An 18,264-nucleotide genomic window follows, 5' to 3' on the forward strand; every position below is an offset into this window, starting at 1 on the left:
GTGGCCCTGCACTCACACTCGTGCCCGCCGCTGTTCGAAGCACCGTGCATTCGCCCCCCTCCCCTCCCCTCCCGCACCGCCCCAATGACAATGAAATACGATCATGATAGGCGAACGAAGAAGGTCTGAAACGTGATCAAATTACCAAAAACGTGAGATAGGCAGTGGGAATTGGAGGAGCAGGTGGGTGTACCTTCTAATACGACACGGGGGGGGGGGGGGGACACCCACGTGTATCTGTAATCAGCGCAATGGAGAGCGTGGCTGCTCACAGTTGGCTCTGCCCATTGCGTCGAGACGTGTGATCGTAAGTGGCGCAGCGTGGCGCACGATACTTTGCAAAGGACGGATTTATGTATTTGAACATCGCTCTGTGCTCAATGTCATCATCATCATCGTCGTCGTCGGCGTCGTCGCCAGCCATGATCTATCCCCTTGCTGCATGAAGGTCTCCCCAAACCGTTGGCATTCCTCGCGATCTTGTGGCGTAAACGATCTAGTTCCTGCATCATCTCATCATCATCAACCGTGACGACGCGTGTTGCCCTGTGGCATTGCAAAGGAATAAAACAAATGTGGAAATACAGGAAAGCTTGAGCCTCGGAAAAACAGCTGGGAGAAGCCCTTTTGGTGCGCAGAGCTTATTTAATTCCAATCAACAAAATAGCTGTGGTCTAAAGTGGTCTTTAAGCAATGTAATTAATCCTATTGCAAGTCCGTGCAGAGGCAATCTTGAGGCTACTCGCCACCGGTAAATGAATGCGGGATTGCGCACAACAGGTGCCTATAAAGTCAGGATCCCAACTGAAGAGTGGAAGCCAGAAACCGCGGCTGAGAAAACGCGGTTCGTGTGTATCGACGAATGTTGGACTTTCTAGATTTGAAGCTTTCGTGACTGCAAGGATATATATTCTTAGGTTTTTTCGGTAAAGTCACGTAGGTAAAAAAATTATTAATTTTAATTTTACATTTTTTACCTACGTGACTTTACCGAAAAAACCTAAGAATATTAATGTTGGACTTCTTTCGCACCCTACGTAGCTAGCCGCCTCAATTCGGAGGTGCGGGGGGAGGACAAGGCCGGCCTGCAAATCTGCCTCGATCCCATGAAGCTTGAACACACTCCGCGATCATTGACGATGTCGAGATTCCGCAGGTGAGTTGAGCCTGTGGTCCAGTGCTTCCCAGGTCAGGATTTGTGCATCACGTCATGATTTGTGAGGTGTCCAAGCCCAACGGGATCCCAACGGTTGCAGTCCACGAAGTATGGGGGCATGAACACGTGTGTGTGTGTGTGGAACTTGTTTGATTGCTTTTGTCTCGTACACGTGGGATGTCCACGAGTTGCACCGGTTTGCTCCCACGTTACAAATTCTCCCTTACGATAGAATTGCCCAAACATTGGCATTTTTGTCCAAACAACCCAATGCAAATCCCCTAGATGCCAACATGTCGTCTTTAGACGCATTGGGAGGGCTAATTCGATACAAATACAATTTGTCATTTTTAATGCCTGCGACCAAATCATCTGTCATATCTCGGAAGCTAAGGAGGCTTTATCCTGGATAATGCTTTGATGGGTGATCGCCACGCACATAGCAGCCAGTGCGGGGCTACGTTGTTAGCAGTAGTGCAGCAGAATCCATTGTTGCTCTGTACTATGCTCCCGCTTCTATGCCCCCCCCCCCCCCGCCACCTTCAACCAGACCAGCACCGTGGGGTTTGGACCGATGACCCCCCCCCCACTGCCGCACAGCGTGGGGAAGGGCCCTCACCCAGCAGTGGATTGACGAAAGGGCTGTAGATGTAGATCTATTGTTGTTATTATTGATGTTTTGGTAAATTCGGCTGTGAGGGCTCTTGCGGTTTGAAACAAACCGATCGGTCCTGTTTGATTTGTGTGTTTTGTTTAAGAAGCCGTTTCTCTCGCTGTGGAAAAACAAAACCGAATCCATCTCGAGCCCAACTGTCTGCTCATTTGCGTCTTTCAGTGGTTCTTAGCTTGTGGTGACCGCAACCCCTCCGAGTGCAAAATGCCATTTCTGGGAATGCGAGATATGGCCAGATTTTATTTTTGAAGGTAAATCGTCGAAACGCATTAAGCACGGGCACGCAAGTACAACTACGCTGTTTCATCAAACCCTTTTGTACTTATTTACATTATACATGTTCTAACGATTGAAAACCAAAGGGCTGCAAGGCTGCAGTGAAGGTTAAGAACCACTGCTCTGTACGAATTAATAAGGCAAAAACGGTACACAAACTGCAATTGGTTTAGACGTGATCTGTGCCGTTTTCGCAAACGCGGTTCTCTATGGAAGATGTTGGTGAATGGGCCTGGAGAAGATAATTTTCCGTATTCTTTCGGATTATACGACGATGGGGTGCATCTTGGTACAATCCGATACACGTGTGTGTGTGTGCTCACAGGTAATACCAGCGACGATTATCTGAACCGGTCCTGCACTTCCCTAAGGTCGGTTCAGCCTCAAATGAGTACCTGGGTGCGATGTGTAAACATCGTCACGAGGGAGACAAAGGCCGCCGGGCGTGGTGCTGGCCACCCATCTTCTCGTGTGCCGGACTTTGATAGGTGCTCGTTAAGAGCACTTGACGCAACAGTCTGTTAAAGGCTATACGGGGGATCTTTGTCTGTGTGCGAGACCAAGATTTGTATAACTTTTTTGACGCTGGGCTTGCGTTTGGGGTGCGTCTTGCTTTCCGGAGAATACAAGAACTTGAAATGTTATCTGGTCGGCTGCCTCTCCGTACGAACAGGACTCGAAGCACAACGGCCGACCGGAGGTGCCCCATCGGCAGCAGCCATGGTCAATCCACTGCTGGATGAATGTCCTCGAGCCGCGGCGGAGATGTTACCTTGACTGTATTCATGAACTTATAGGACAATGGGAGTGAGTTTGCAACGAACAGTGCAGGTGAAGGAGAGAGACTTGTCATTTTTTCATGAGAAAAAAAATTGCTACTAAACTCGTGCACTTTCAGTTTCAAATTTTAATTTGAAGTCTTCCTTGCAGTGCAACAGAGACGGGGTTGTCTCCTGTACTCTCATTAATATTATCATCTCTTAACCATGATTAACCCATCGCTGTATGAAGGCCTCCTCAAGCCATGGATATGAATCACCCCATCATCATCAAAGATGGTCAAATCTACTGCTGGATGAAAGCCTCAAAGCCCTGACTAAATTAATCATCAGCCATGGTCGATCAACTGCTGAATGAAGACCCTCCCCATCTCAAATGTCTTGGCTAACCTGGTTATATTATAAATAAACCTTGTGCATGCATATATTCATGAGAGGTAGACTGGTACACCCGAACCACATTATTCTTTATTCATTTGTCTAATTAAAAACTGAAGATTAATAGTTCCGGCACTTAATTTAAAGACATTCCTATCACATAACCGCCCTCCCGTGCCCGCCTAGACTCCCCATCTGGGACGTGTTTTGTCGTTCTATGATAAAACCTCGCCAAGCGTCGACGTGGATTATATTTTTTTAGCGCTAGTGACCGCAGCATTTGGTCACTCGTGCGAAACTCTCTCGAGAAGTTTCGCTCTCCTGGGGCTCGTCAGCACGAGTCGGATTTGCGTTACAAAAAAAATGCTCTCGTTTTCCAGTTTTTTATTTATTCGTGAAGTCGTCGACCCCTCTCTACTTCGTGGGAATTTGCTCATAAAAGCTAACAAACATTTTGGATGTATTTTGATACGGCAAGGAGTCGCGGAATAAAAACAAATTCGCATGACGGTATTGGAGGAGTTTGCTTTTCGTCATGCGGCGTCTTGAGACTCATTGAGGCTTTTCTCAACGCATACATTCCCAACAATGTCAATGATGCGGGGCAGAGTGCTGGCAGCAATGGCTATAGGGTCATAATCGCAGCAGCAGCGGCTTTTAACTTCCCATCGAGCAAAAAAGGTCAACTGCATCGCGTGCTTTTGGATGCGCCTCTGCGGCCGTCTGGAACGCTCTTCCAATATCAGCCGCTGCAGCCATATGCACTTTATAAATCGAGATTGAAAACTTATTTCTTTAGAACTGCGTTTTGTGTTTAGTTTATTGTCCTTCTCCCTGTACCTCTGATTAGCACGGTTGGCTATGTACGGTGCGAAAGAAGTTCAACATAGTTATCCCTACGCTATGAATCGGGCACATGCGAGTTTCATTCACTGTTGACATCATTGGCGAGTGATATCTGAACCAGTCCTGGGCACTGCCTTCCAAAATAATCCGCTCTGAACAGCGTGGTGAAGTATGGACAACCCCACATGATCAACACAGCGTTCAGAAGCCTTAATTCAGCAGTGGATTTGCAAAGGCCGGTACATTTTAAATGGTGATTTAAAAGAACATTACACCACTGTATATTCGGTCGCAATGAGCTTCACACGATGCAGGGTCTCAATTTGTTTTTCTTGCGACCTGTATATTCAACCTCGTAATAGATTTTCAACAGTCTACAAATATAGCATGTAATGTTTAATACCGGATTTGGCGAGGCGTGGATCAGGTGAGCGCACACGTGCGCGCGCGCGTGTGTGTGTGTTTTATCAGCGGAATTATCTGGAACATTTCCAAATACTAGTGTGTGTATGTATACATCTCGACGGTGTGTAGACAATTTCAATTCGTCTACATTGCTCGAGAAGGTCCGCAAATGCATTCGTATGTTCAGCCTTAATCGTTTCGGTGTATACATAAGAATGGGTCAGGAGCGCAGTATGTAATGCATCGCATGGGAGAAAGATGCCTTTATCCAGAAATGATTTGACAATGAGTGATTATGTAGGGACTCGCAAGAACAACTCAACGTTGGGTGATGGTTTTGTGTGCGGGGGGGGGGGGGGTTGAGGTCACTGCAGTGAATCTCGTGCTGCTGTATTAACCCATTTATATCTGAGTTCAATTCCCAGTCACGGCTAACGTGACTGCCGAGTGATACTTGAACCGGTTTTAGCCCCCCTCTACCCCCCACCTTTCGCCGTCACGCTTAACCAACCCGCACGCACCAGCGTGGGGAAGTATGGTTCAAACTAAACATCATTGATCTTCAAGGTGTGTGTGGTAGAGGCCTTCAGTCCAACAATAGATTAACACAATTTACGTAAATGATGATTATAGTTTTTTTAAAGGATTGACGCCTCGCCATTCATCATCATCATCAGGCGCGGTAAAATGCTCTAACCTAAGGGGGAGGAGATGACTTGTTGCCAGCCTCAACGTCTACAACACACCCTTACAGGTTCGAGTGCGAGCGGTAAACAGTGGCGCGGATTTCACGGGCAAGGAATTGTTGCAAGGAATTAATTGGGTGGGGGGGCTGGGTCCCCCTCTTCAACCCCCCCCCCCATCTCCCGCACATCTTCATTGGCCATCGCCTTTAAACCAGTGTGTAGGTGAACCCGCCTGCACTCTCTTAAATTCCACTCGATGACAATGCGGTTCAGTGTGTGTGTGTGTATTAATGTGTGTATATATAATACAGTTGTATCGTTTTATTAACTCTTTATATATATAACATTGTACTATTGCAAAATATTTCACATGGCATAATACACACAACTCGGACGAGCTATAGTCTCGTGGTCACGGAAAACGTGTGCAAATCCACAGGTCAAAGGTATGGGGGGGATACAAGTCCCTTGCAAAAGCCTTTTTTTTTAATCCACGATATTCAAGGTGGGGGGTTAAATCAAAGTTTTGTAGTCGGCCTCCTCCTCCTCCTGCGTCGTCTTCTCTCCCCCCCCCCGCTCCTCCTTGAAGTCCATTGCCCAGCGGGACAAACGCCGCTGCCGCCTCCTCCTCCGCTGTGTAACGCGCGCGTGGCCAAAACACTCGAAGAAAGCCTCCGATAGCGATTGTGATACAGGAAATTATAGACGATCCCAATGTTAAGGGGGCTCGTGACGAGATTACTGTATTGCGAGCTCTTTGATGGTAAATACTGTGGGGTGGAGGTAATATAAAGGTGGGTTCACGACCATAGTGTTACGATACATTCAAGGTGAGCGCCCAAAACTTTCCTTGCGGTCAGCATCGAATGAACATCCCCTTTTAAAAGTTTTACTCACCAAATAGGTCAGAATCTACGTGCATTACAAATACCGTGTGTGTTGTGGATCGGTTTCGTCTTGCACGTATTACGCTACTTTTGTATTGTATACTGGCAGAGCTAGATGTCCGTCATCTGTGTAGGAGTTTGTGTGTGTGTGTCTGCATGGGGAGTGCTAGTGTAGCGGTTAGCAAGATGCGTTACGAACCCAGAGACCCGAGTTTGATTCCCGCTCACTATCAACACCGGTGACGATTATCTGAACCGGTCCTGGGCCTCCTCTAGGTCGACTCGGCGTCAAACGAGTATCTGGTGCGGTGTGTAAACACCAGCAAAGGAAAGACATATGACCGGGCGTGGTGCTGGTCACCCACCCACTTCGTGTGCCGTGCCGCCCTTCATAGGAATTCTCATACAGCACTTGCCCCAACAGACTGCTAAAGGCTATACGGGGGATCTTTGTCTTTGCATTTATATCACTCTATACGCCTTGTTAAATAGTGCCTATTTTTCTGTGTGTGTGTGTCTGCGCGATAACCCTTTTCTCATACAATGCAAAAGAAAGTGTGCTGGGTGAAGAGTGAGTGACTGGTGGTTTCAATGCGTCTGGTTTGAGAAACGACTGCATTCTTCTAAGAATAAATACATACACCAGGGAGCTGAGACGGAACGTACCTCCAGTTCAGCTACAACTGTAATGGACAGATTTCTGAAAAAGTCGGCCGAGGAAAACTCAATTATAGAATTAATCAACACCAGGGCTACGAGGAATGTGCCACAGCTATGGCAGAGGTAGGAACGACACGAAGCTACGTGTATTGTGGTTGGGTAGGCTATATGCTGTGGTTGGGGTTAAGTCGCAAGGCTTTTGAGGGGGGAAATATATATCTAAAAATAAATCGAGGCTCATGAATATCGATTGATTTCCAAGCGGTAACCCCTAAAGATAATAATGTGGTTACTGTAGTATCTGATTTGCAAGTCGAGATAGAATCCATTCCTTTCCCCACGTTTTATATCGTGAAAAAGTCTGTTTTGTCTAGAAACCGAGTGTCTATTTTATTTTTGATAGCATCTAATGTAAGCGGGCTTCTGCCGGACGCACCGCTAGAACTGTTAACTCGAACTCAACTTTTTATTTTACCAGGTAAGGTCCACTGAGTTATATAGCTGGTTTTCAGAAGCGACATAGACACAAATCAGAGCTCAACGAAGGGGGCTTATAATGACGTGGAAATTTATATCAGCCAAATACACTAAACGCGTGTTTCAAAAATTTGGAGGGGAAAACCCAGAGGACCCGGAGAATAATCCACGCGACCACGGGGAGAACATGCAAACTTCAAATATGCAGGCGTCGGGGTAGGGTTCGAACCCACGACCTCCTGTAATTCCAGACGAGGTAGTTATCTCGCTGCCGCAGCACACTGATGATCGATGGAAGGGATGATGATCGATGGGTCCAAGAATATCGACGGAGTGTCGGCCACGGAAGGGTGCGGGTGCGGTCTAGAGGAGATGGAGTGATGAAGTCGGCTCGTGCAGAGGTGGGATTGTTGCAACACGCGATGTGCAAACATAGGGGACGGCTTGGGGGAGGGCGGAGGCTTCATCTAGCAGTGGATTGATCATTGCTGGTGATGACGTCATGATTCATCAGGATGATCTCGGTCACAAATTCTCACACCACCATCATGATTTTTCACATTCCTTCCCACGATTTTCTCTCTCGCTCTCTCCCGCTCTCCTTCCACCTCCGAATTAGCACGCTTGGCGACGTACGGTGCGAAAGACGGTCAACATCCAAATAATATGCACCGAGATGCAGATTGTAGGTGCGGTAATTCTGCGTCTGATCGACAAAGGAAGACTGAAGCGTGGGGGGGGGAGGCGGGAGGCATTGAGAGCTGAGGAATGAGGGGACCACTCAGGTGGCAGGGAGAAACTCTGAACACCCACAGCCCCCCCCCCCCCCCCCCCCCCCCCCCCCCCCCCCCCGAGTCCGCTTAGGATGGCGCCTTTTTGGAGACGAGAACATTTTGGAGACTCCGAAACCCCCGTAATTCTATGCGAAGCGACCACGCGGCATGTCCCACTGTAATACCTGTAACGCGCCAAAGTTGTGTTTGCTGCTGCTGCTGCTGCCACGATAGCCACTGGATTAACCCGCGGCGCGACATCGATCGCAATGACCACGCGTCCTTTGGAATAAACCGCAAACTTTGGTAAGCGCAAGCGTGATGTGCTATGACGTCATGGCCCCGATGACCCCCCCCCACCCGCGTCCCTCGCTCTGTGCGAGTCGTCTACTTCCTACGATAATTGCGTCGGGAGGGATTACAACAACATTTTGTTTCCTGGTCGAAAAGAAACAATGCCCATGTCTTTTTTTTCGTTTTTCTCCCGACTGCGGGACACGTAGAGATGACATTGGTTTCAATCTCGGGCCAGATTCAGAACACGCAGGCCCCCCCCCCCACCCGCCCCGGGGTCTGCGCAACAATTTGAGTTTTACACATTTTCGATTCTTCACTTTCAGCACGCCCCGTGAGTGTTTTGTGGCCAACGGGGGACTTGCCACGTGGACCCTTTCCGGCTGCAGCGGTTTGACAGCCAACTATCGAGAGCTTTCATGCGGGAATCGAGAGTCTCTCTCTCTCTCTCTTTGGGGGTATTGTGCCGTGAGCGATCTCCTACGGATTTGCGTTGAGATGAGGTTTGTTGATGGTGGATGCTGGCAAAGTTGCTGGACTGCCTCGGTGTTTTGATTTCGCAATTGATTTCGGAAGCAAGCGCGCGCACTGCCTCGCATCGCTGGCCAGTGTCGAGGAGGAGTGTAGGTGTACCCTGATTTGGAGCGGCGTATACGCAGCATCCGTGTGCGTGTGTTTTATCTGAGGAGCCGTAGTGCAGCGGCTAGCACGCTGCGTGACAAATCAGGGGACCTAAGTTTGATTCCCGCTCACGGCCAACACTAGTGACGATTATCTGAACCGGTCCTGGGCCTCCCCTAGGTCGACTCGGCCTCAAATGAGTACCTGGTGCGGTGCGTAAACATCGCCACCTGGGGAGACGAAGACGGCCGGGCGTGGTTGCTGACCACCCACCCCCTCGTGCAACTCGGTAACTGCGCTTGCCCCCCCCCACAGTCTGTTCAGGCTATACGGGGGATCTTTGTCTTCGTGACTGGATAGACCTCCTCTTACACTGATTGAGGTGACCGTATCGTGGGTGGGGGGGGGGTATTGTCTGAGCAATGCCTGCACGGGGCGCCAGCGGCTAGACCTTGGACCACAAAGACGACGTCGCCTGCCGCTATCCGTCCACCCCGGCTCGCCCCCCGCTGGGAGTGTGTGGAGGCCGCTTCAGCTCCGTGTCAATGAGGCCCCGTGCAATTTGCCGGAGGCCGGGGGCTGGGGGGGGGGGAATTCTTCCGAAGTAATTGTGGCAATTTTCGGCCTAAAAATTCAGTTGCGTGACGCAGTCGCAAGGTAATGACCTCCTTTGACGCAACCATCACTGGGGGGAGGGGAGGGAGGGGGTGGCGAGGGGGGAGGGGGGGTGGCCTTGATATTACGCGCTATGCATCGAGACGCTGGAACGCCGTCTCTTCAAAGATGCAACGACGCAAGGCCAATCTCGGGCTTGGGTTGTTTAATGGCGATGCTCCTCGTCGCGACAGCCTCGTGGGAGCGTTGCGGTGGCCCCACAAAACCTTGGACTGGGAGACGAGAGAGCTAATGAGCCTTGCCACTCGCAAAAAAAAAATAAACACTGAACCTCTGTTGGGCTAATTTGTGTTCGTGAGCGTTTGCCTAATAAATCTCGAAGGCGGTGTGACGGTTGCTATTCCTCCCGAAGTAACAGATCAGACGCGCGCACGTTGTGTGTATTGGTGTGTGTCTTGGTCACCCACCCCCTCGTGTACCGTGCCGGCCTTCATAGGTGCTCGCTAGCCAAATGCGTCTCGTAAGATTGTCACGGGAGATCTATGCTTTTTTTGTCTCGTCTTCGCGAGCACGTAATGCATGGTGGACTATCATCAGTTGATGTAGTTGAGAGTTAATTTTCTGTTTACGTTTTGTAAGGATGCACGTGAAGGTGGAGCATGGTGATGATGATGCACTCGAACTGAAACGAGCAATCGTGTCTGACCGTTTTAACGAATAGCCATCCCTGCCCATCCACGTCAACAGTTCCTTGTTGAAATATATAACGTAAGCACTCTATAGATATTTAAATATATAAACGCCTTGTAATTAAACACATCACCAAGTGTGATACACTTAATTGCACGTTCAGCTGAGGAATCTTTTGATATGAACAAAAATAGATAGTTTTTTCTCCTGCCGCGCGCACACACTTCGCGTGATATATATTGCACGTCAATTATTTTTTTTTCTCTCCGACCTACCCTACGTAGAAAAAAATCTGCCTTTTTTTTCTTTTTTTTAGTACCGGTAACACCACCCACACACACGAGATACTGAAGCGCTCTTGATATGTTTTCGAATATGAGCAACACTTGCGGCATGATACGAAAGGGGAGAGGGGGGGATTGGGCAAGAAGAGAAAGAGAGAAGGAGAGAGATGGGGGGTCGGGGGGGGGGCGCCTCGCTCCAGATTGAATCTCTCGCCAGCGACCTCGCGTCCCCCCCTCCTCATCTGGCCTGCCCGATGTTTTTGTACTGACACAGCAACAGGTGCTTGAACGTCTTCTTGAAAGTGGCGTTGCAGAGCGCGTAGCACGCCGGGTTGATGGTGCTGTTGATGTAGCACAACCAGTAGCCGATTATCCAGACGGTGTTGGGCACGCACGAGCCGCAGAACGTGTTGATGAGCACCATCACGTTGTAGGGCGTCCACGTGATGATGAAGGCCAGCAGGATGGCGAAGATGGTCCGCGTCACCTTCTTCTCGCGCGCCGCCGCCTGCCGCCGCTTGCGCACCTGGCTCCTGGCGATGTTGGCGAACTTCCTCGCCACGGGCGGCGCCGCCGCAGCTGCCGCCGCCGCTGCGGCCGCCACCGTCACCTTCTGTTTGCTCTCGGCGGACTTGGCGGCCTCCTCGGTCGCCTTCGAATCGCCGTCTCCTGCGCTGCCACTGCCGCCTCCTTCTCCTCCAACGCCGTCGGCTTGTACCAGCTGCACCTGCGTGGAGCAGCCGTCGGCACCATCTGCTTTCGTGACGACTTTTACTTTGGTCGCCTTCGACGGAGATGGCTTTCTGAGCGGCTTTGCGCCGCTGCAGTTGGGCTGCTGCTGCTGCTGCTGCTGCACATCGTTCCCCAGCTCGTCCTTGTGGTGAGAGGGCACGACGCTCAGGGACGTCGACTCGTTGGAGAGGTCTTTCTCCTCCAACTCCGCGCCCTTGTCTCCCTCGTTGTTGCACTCGACCGTCCCGTTCTTGAACTTCCCCTGCTCGGCACGGACGCTGCTGGCGTTGTTCATCGCGGCTGCGGTGGCGGCGGCTGCGGCTGCTGCGGCGGCGACGTTGGCGACGTTGGCGACGTTGGCGACGTTAGCGGCGTTCGCGGCGTTGGCAGTGGCGGTGGGCTCGCCGTTGTTTTTGCGGAACAACCTGCACTTGCTGAAGATGGCGAACCTGGGCTGCCGCTCTTTCTTGTTCTCCCTCTTGTGCTCCCTCCTCACGCGGCTCTTGCTCGCGTACGAGATGTGGATGTACAGCACTGTCATGATGACCACGGGCAGGTAGAAGGCCGCGATGGCCGTGCCGAAGGTCACCACGGGGTTCGAGAGGAACTGAATGGAGCACTCCTTCTCCGGCACCGTCCTCTTGCCCACGATGAACTGCCAGAACAGAATAGCCGGCGCCCACAGGATGAACGAGAGGATCCACGCTGCGGCGATCATGAGCCCGGCCATTTTTGTCGTCCTCCGGGCCGGGTATGACAATGGTTTGGTCACGCAGAAGTAGCGGTCGAAGCTGATGATGAGCAGGTTCATGACGGACGCGTTGCTCACCACGTAATCCAGAGCGAGCCACAGATCGCACACGACCGCGCCGAGCGGCCACTCGCCCACGATGATGTACATAGGTGTAGAGGTTCATGGAAAACGCGCCGATGAAAAAGTCCGCGCATGCCAGGCTGAAGAGGAAGTAATTGTTGACCGTCTTGAGCTGCCTGTTCACCTTTATGGAGAGCATCACCAGGATGTTGCCCACCACCGTGACGAGGCTCAGCGAGCCGGCCACGATGGCGATGAGCACCTCCTCCACTGTCTTGTTGAAGTTGCTGCTGCTGCTGTAGGCGGCGTCCCCGCTCGGCGAGGTCGCGTTGGTCGAATTCGCGTCCGATGCGTTGTTGAGCGCGTCGCTGTCCATGGTGCTGGCAGAGCTCCTTTGAGCCCCGGGCAAGCGCCGTGGGTTGAGTACAACGGACTCCGATGACCCTAGGCAAGCCAGTACAAATGACAGCAAGGACAAAGATCTCCCGGTTTGGCCTTTAACCGAACGCCGGGGCAAGTGATGTTAGCGAGCACACACGTGGACGCGCGCGCGCGCGCGCACGAGCACATTCAGATATACAAATACACACCCAAAACAAAGACGAACATCCCCACGATAGCTTGAACAGACTGTTGGGGCACGTGCTGTTCGCGAACACTAATTTTGTCCAGAACAGCCCACGAGGGGATGGTGTGGCTAAATACTACACCTTGCCGCCTTTGTCTTCCCAGTGCTGGCGCTTACAAACCACACCACGTAGTCATTTCGGGCTGAGTTAATCTAGGGGAGGCCCAGCTCCGGTTCAGATATGCGGCACTGATGTTGACTGAGCGGACATCGAACCCGGGTCGCCGAGTTAGTAGCGCAGTGCGCTAACCACTACGCTACCGCTCCCCAGACAAACATACGCACGCACGCACGCGCACACGTACAGATACGCAGACCGATAGAGCGACACATGCACACAATTCAAAGATGCACATTCACACAGCCACAGTGACACGCACATTTCCAGATTTATTTTGATTCTCACAGGCGCATACGCACACACGAGATGCCGTGTTTAAGCGTATACAGTAGACTGCCGTTTGCAAAACACACTCGTTAAACAAACGCCATCACTCCGCGCGAAAAGGTGGTGTGGCTGGTGCAACGGTCGGCGGCTGCTTTTGTGATGTTCACACGCGCGCACCAAGTACTCGTATTAGCGCCGAAACGACCTGGGGGGGAGAAGGTTGGGTGGGTGAGTGAGTGGTGATTGGGAGAGTGGAGGGTGCTGGGGGTGGGGGGCAGTGGGAGGTGGTGGGGGGGGGCAGTGGGAGGTGGTGGGGGGGTCCCACAATGGGGAGGGTCCCAGAAAAAAACTTCTTAAGATGCCCCTTGCAACTGATGCCGTTCCCGGGAACGTGAATGCCACTGTGCACAAACTACGTCCCTAATCCATAGCACGACAGCCCTAACTGAAATCTTGTCTTTTTTTATATACTGACAGGAAACTTCAAGAATGCTCGGGTATCACGGATTTTTTTAATTACCCGTATAGATGTTGTAACTAATCATACGCTCGCCTAATTCCCCAAAGTCTCGCAAATGTTATAAATAGGTGACATTATCTATTAATAAAATTGATCCGAGCCTGCATATTAAACGGGGGGGGGGGGAGGTGGTAATGCGCCCAATGAAGCCGGTCACGCGCGAGTTCGATTCGCGACCACGGCTATCATCAAGTCTCCAGCGATATCTAAACACGTCTTGTTGTGGGTCACCCCCCCCCCCCCTTTCTCAACCACGCACTGACCACCGTGGTGAAGTATGATCGAACCATCTCCTACGCTCCCACCACACACCACTCCACGACTAGCATGGTGTGGGGAGGGCATTCGCCCAGCAGATTGACTTAAGGGAGCTGCACATCACCATCATCATATCAGCAATTACCACTTTAGACAGCGATGTCCCGTTACCATTTACGACGGTTTCCGCCTAAACAATGAGCAAACAACTACAGAACGGTACTTTATATTTCCATGAAACGCCTCCTCCGATAATTTACACGTTCTCTCCAGTTGCTTACATTTGATGAATGCGCAATAGTATCGATCTCGTGCTCCCGTTAGATCGACGCTGTTTACAGCAAATCGGTTTCTCCTCGTGGCGAGGCATTAACGAGCTGGGGGGGGAGGGGAGGGGGGAAGTCGTTAATCACCCTAATGTACAGACCCGCACACACTTTGCAAGTCACCATCGATCAATAGCCAATGGGATCCACCCACCCATCCCACCTATCCCACCTACCCCCCCCCCCCCCCCCCCCCCGCAGAGAGAGGTCCCACCCAGATCTCCATGCGGGGGTCTACCCAGGTCCGGCTCGACCTTGGTGGCTGCTGCTCCGAGTCTCCCGCCACACAAAACAAAAATCCCCTCCCCCGTATAGCCTCACAGACGTTGCTTATTTTGTGCAAGCGCTGTTAGCGAGTAGCACCTAGTGAAGGCCGGCACGGCACACGAAGAGGCGGCGAGTGGCCGGCCCCACGCCCGGCCGCCTTCGTCTCCCTCGTTGCGATGTTTACACTACCGCACCAGGGACTCATTCGAGGCCGATTCGATATAGGGGGAAGCCCAGGATCGGATCGGATAATCGTCACCTGGTGTTTGCTGGCCGTGAGCGGGAATCGAACTCGGGTCGCTGGGTTCATAGCGCAGATGCGATCACCGCTACACGACCGCTCCACACGCACGTAAACGCGCGCGTCCCATGCGCCAAGGACATCAGTGGTAGACGGAACATTGCTTGTCGGTTGCGAGGATTGTGCGCTTCTGTGAACGCATTAACGTCTCCGATCCTATAAAGCCGGTGTATTAATGTGCAGCGTGGTGGTTGATTAATCGTTATTCGTGGCTCGATGGTCGGAGAGAGAAAGAGAGCGCGCGCGATGGATGCTGCGTAATGAACCCGGTTCGCAGAGTTCAATTTCCGGCCACGCGTAATTTTCGTGGCGGGCGGTCCACAACCGGTTCGGAGTGATATCTAAAACGGTTCTGGTTCTGGTTACTTATCACCTTTCACTACCCACCCGCACTGACCAGAGTGGTGAAGTATGGTTATACAGCACCCATGACCCACACAGCGTTGTGGGTAGGTGAGCTTCGTTCAGGTCCCAGTAGTGGATGAACAAAGGGCAGTGATTTACGCGCGGTCGTAGACGCTTACGAGCTACGCTCTTCTCGAGCTCGTACCCACGGCATTTTCGCGTTTTTAATGTATTTGCGTTCGACGAGAAATATCGGTGCGTAGATAAACTGCGATTCAACTCTGTCCGAAATTTGAAATCGCCCTCGATTTGTCGGAACGCGTAGTGCAGAGAGAGAGAGAGAGCGATCGATCGAGGAGCACGCTCACGACGCTCACGACAACAGGTGTTACCGGTGCAGTAAGCGCGATCCGCGGCGTTGCGAAGTTGCTCACCTCGGATCGACGAAGTAATTAATTTATTAATTAGATCACCGGTGCCCGGCAAATTCCGACCTTGAATACGATGGACTCACCTCGCTGCGCTTCGTCCGACGCGACAGGTGGCGATGATGGGACGAACGCGATGTCGGATGGCGCTCCCCCTGTGCCCTCCCTCCTCCTCCTCCTCCTCCCCTCCGTGTCTCTACGATGCTTTTTTGTCTCTCTTCGTGCTCGCTCTTATGTAGAGCTCCCTCCAACGCGCAGCCACGACGATGGGACGCAGAGCGATGCCGCCGCCGCCGCCGCGGTCTTTAACGTCGCTATTTGACCCAAGCGCAGCCCATCCCGTGCGCCGCCTCGCGTCACCGCCGCCGCGGCTCTTGGCATCTGGGTGGCACGTGGGCAGCGCGCGAGTCCTCCACGTGGCATCGGGGAAAACCGTCTTATTAATTATCCCTTTCCTTCAAGGCTTGACGCGACAGCATCTGGCAGCCAGGGCTTGCGCATCGCGGTGGCTGGAGAGGACGGCTATGAAGGGAAGGTCGTGCGCAAATCTATTCAGAAGCGGCAGTGGCATGTGTGTGTGTGTGAGCGCGTCTGGTTATAAGCGAGAGAGGGCTCGGTGATGCGTGCTGCCCGTGAAGCTTCGTTAGCGGCGGAGTTGTGTCTGCGGCGAGGGGAGAGCCCTCGACGGCTACCCGAGCATGTGCGCGTGTGTGGTGTGGAAATGCACAAGCGGTGCTCTCTGGATAAAAAGAAGAGCCACGCTGTCGCGTCACGGAGCCACCGAGCCAATGGAGTGGTAGCTACGAGCCAGAGGAACGAGAAAACTACCACCACGCGTCACCCTCTCTCCTCTCCCTCGCGAGCTCCCCACCCCGTCCACCACCACCATCACGACACCTCGACAAGACCCCCCCCCCCACCATCAACCCCTCTCCCAACTTCCCACCCACTCGTCTCTCCCTCCCTCTGTCCGTTATCCCCCCCTCCCCCCCTCCCATCCAGTCAACAGTCTGCTGCATGACCCCCCCCCCCCCCCGCCTCTATTACCAACGTTATCACAGCGACACGGTCCACCATTTCAATTGAGCTGCTCTCCGTGGGGTTATCCTTGATCTTCCCCGTTCACCCGTCTCTTCTAACCTCCCGGTCTCATTTTGCCCGTCTCTCTTCACCCGTGTTTCCCTCCCTCCGTCTCTCCTCCTCCTCCTCCTCATCTCTCCTCGTCCTCGTCTCTGCTGCACCACGATTTCTTTCAACCCCCCCTCCCCGCCCGCTTCGTCTCTCTGATCACCCATCTCCGTTCCGTCGCCAAATTCTGCACACCTTCATATCGCTCCTCCACGCTCGTCTCTCGTCACCCGTCTCTGCTAACCCTCGCATCCTTTCCCGGTCTCTCTACCTCATCCTCCCTCATCCTCATCCTTGCCTCTCATCATCATCTTCCTCGTCTCTCTGATCACACATCTCCGTTCCCTCGCCTCTCCTTGCCCACATCGCCACACGCCGTATCGCTCCTCCACGCTGGTCTCGCCACACTCGCCTCTGCTCGCCCGTCGTCCCACAGCGGGGGTCGCTGACCCCCCCCCCCCCCTCCACACGCCGTGGCGATGCAACAACCGTTCTGAATGGTCACGAAGGATCTGGCTGAGCAGGGATTGCGTCTCATCCACCAGAGATCTCGGCACATGTAAACACACACACATATATATATAGCGCCGACTCGATAATTGCCTCATGTGGACTATCGTGTCTTTGTTCCGAGATAATTGTAGAATAGTTTGAACATTCGGAGTGATTTTTGGATGCATTGGGCTGTATGCCGATACCATTTGAGGCGGGGGGGGATCTAGTAGCTAACGATTCTCAATCACACCACCACGATTCGATTAATTGTATCGTCACGAATCTTGATTTGAAGCTTTCGTGACTGCAGGAATCCATACTCTTTGGTTCTTTCGGTAAAGTCGCGTAGGTAGAAAAAAATAGATCACGACGTTTCGATCGCAACACAAGCGGTTGTCCTCGGCAATGGACCTGATGGATTATTTTTTCCGCCTGAGGACGACCTCTTGAAATTGCGATCGAAACGTCGTGATGTATTATAATTTGTTGTATTGTCACGATCTAATTAATAGATTGTTTTTGACTAACTCGCACGCTTTCGTTTTGTATCGTTTCCTCTTGTTCAATTCATGTCGTTCCCGTTATCCCCTCGGGGGCGGGGTGGGGGGTTATAGCGATGCCCATGGAGTCATTGTTAACGCAAGCCGAGTCATCGATCTGTGCGGCCCCGGGTTGACTGCGCAGCTCGCGTGTGAGGGTAACAATCGACTCGTCGATGGATGATAGTTGGAGGTGAGCGGGAGCAGACCTCGCCGACCTACTTTGACGTATCGACGAGGAGCTTGAACCATTACGCCAACTCGGATCATCCTCTCAGCAGCCGCGGTGGCTGTTGGCTGACCATCGCACGGCGCTTTCGGATGACACCTTCTCTGGACGTCTGGAACGCTCTTCCTTCCGATATTAGGAAGCCACCGGAGCTGTACACTTTAAAATCATCGTCTAGATTGACAAACGCATTTCTTTAGAACAGCTTTTTGCGTTTAGTTGGCACCCCCCCCCCCCCCGCACCTCCGATTAACACGGTTGGACTCGTGCGGTGCGAAAGAAGTTCAACATACACCTATTTTGGCCGACTCCTTCACGATGGCCAGTACTTCTTGGACGGGGTGGGAGTTACCCGCATTTTACCCC

The 18,264-nt window shown here is 52.2% G+C and overlaps 1 protein-coding gene and 1 long non-coding RNA gene across 2 annotated transcripts; one reads left to right on the forward strand and one right to left on the reverse strand.

Moving 5' to 3' along the window:
• The first annotated feature begins 592 nt into the window (after nt 1-592).
• On the forward strand, nt 593-2,993 carry LOC133350203 (uncharacterized). Its single transcript, XR_009756028.1, has 3 exons — nt 593-940; nt 1,042-1,156; nt 2,779-2,993. It is a non-coding gene; the product is annotated as an uncharacterized LOC133350203 (long non-coding RNA).
• A 4-nt stretch (nt 2,994-2,997) lies between these two features.
• On the reverse strand, nt 2,998-16,283 carry LOC133350202 (muscarinic acetylcholine receptor M4-like). Its single transcript, XM_061564301.1, is given in 3 exon segments — nt 2,998-12,133; nt 12,135-12,490; nt 15,594-16,283. Coding segments are annotated over 2 exon segments (1,683 nt in total). The 5' UTR covers nt 12,423-12,490; nt 15,594-16,283; the 3' UTR covers nt 2,998-10,738.
• Between the last annotated feature and the right edge of the window lie 1,981 nt (nt 16,284-18,264).

The sequence above is a fragment of the Lethenteron reissneri genome, chromosome 33, assembly GCF_015708825.2.
Source record: "Lethenteron reissneri isolate LAM-NWPU_2019-01 chromosome 33, ASM1570882v1, whole genome shotgun sequence".
Classification (NCBI taxonomy): Eukaryota; Metazoa; Chordata; class Hyperoartia; order Petromyzontiformes; family Petromyzontidae; genus Lethenteron; species Lethenteron reissneri.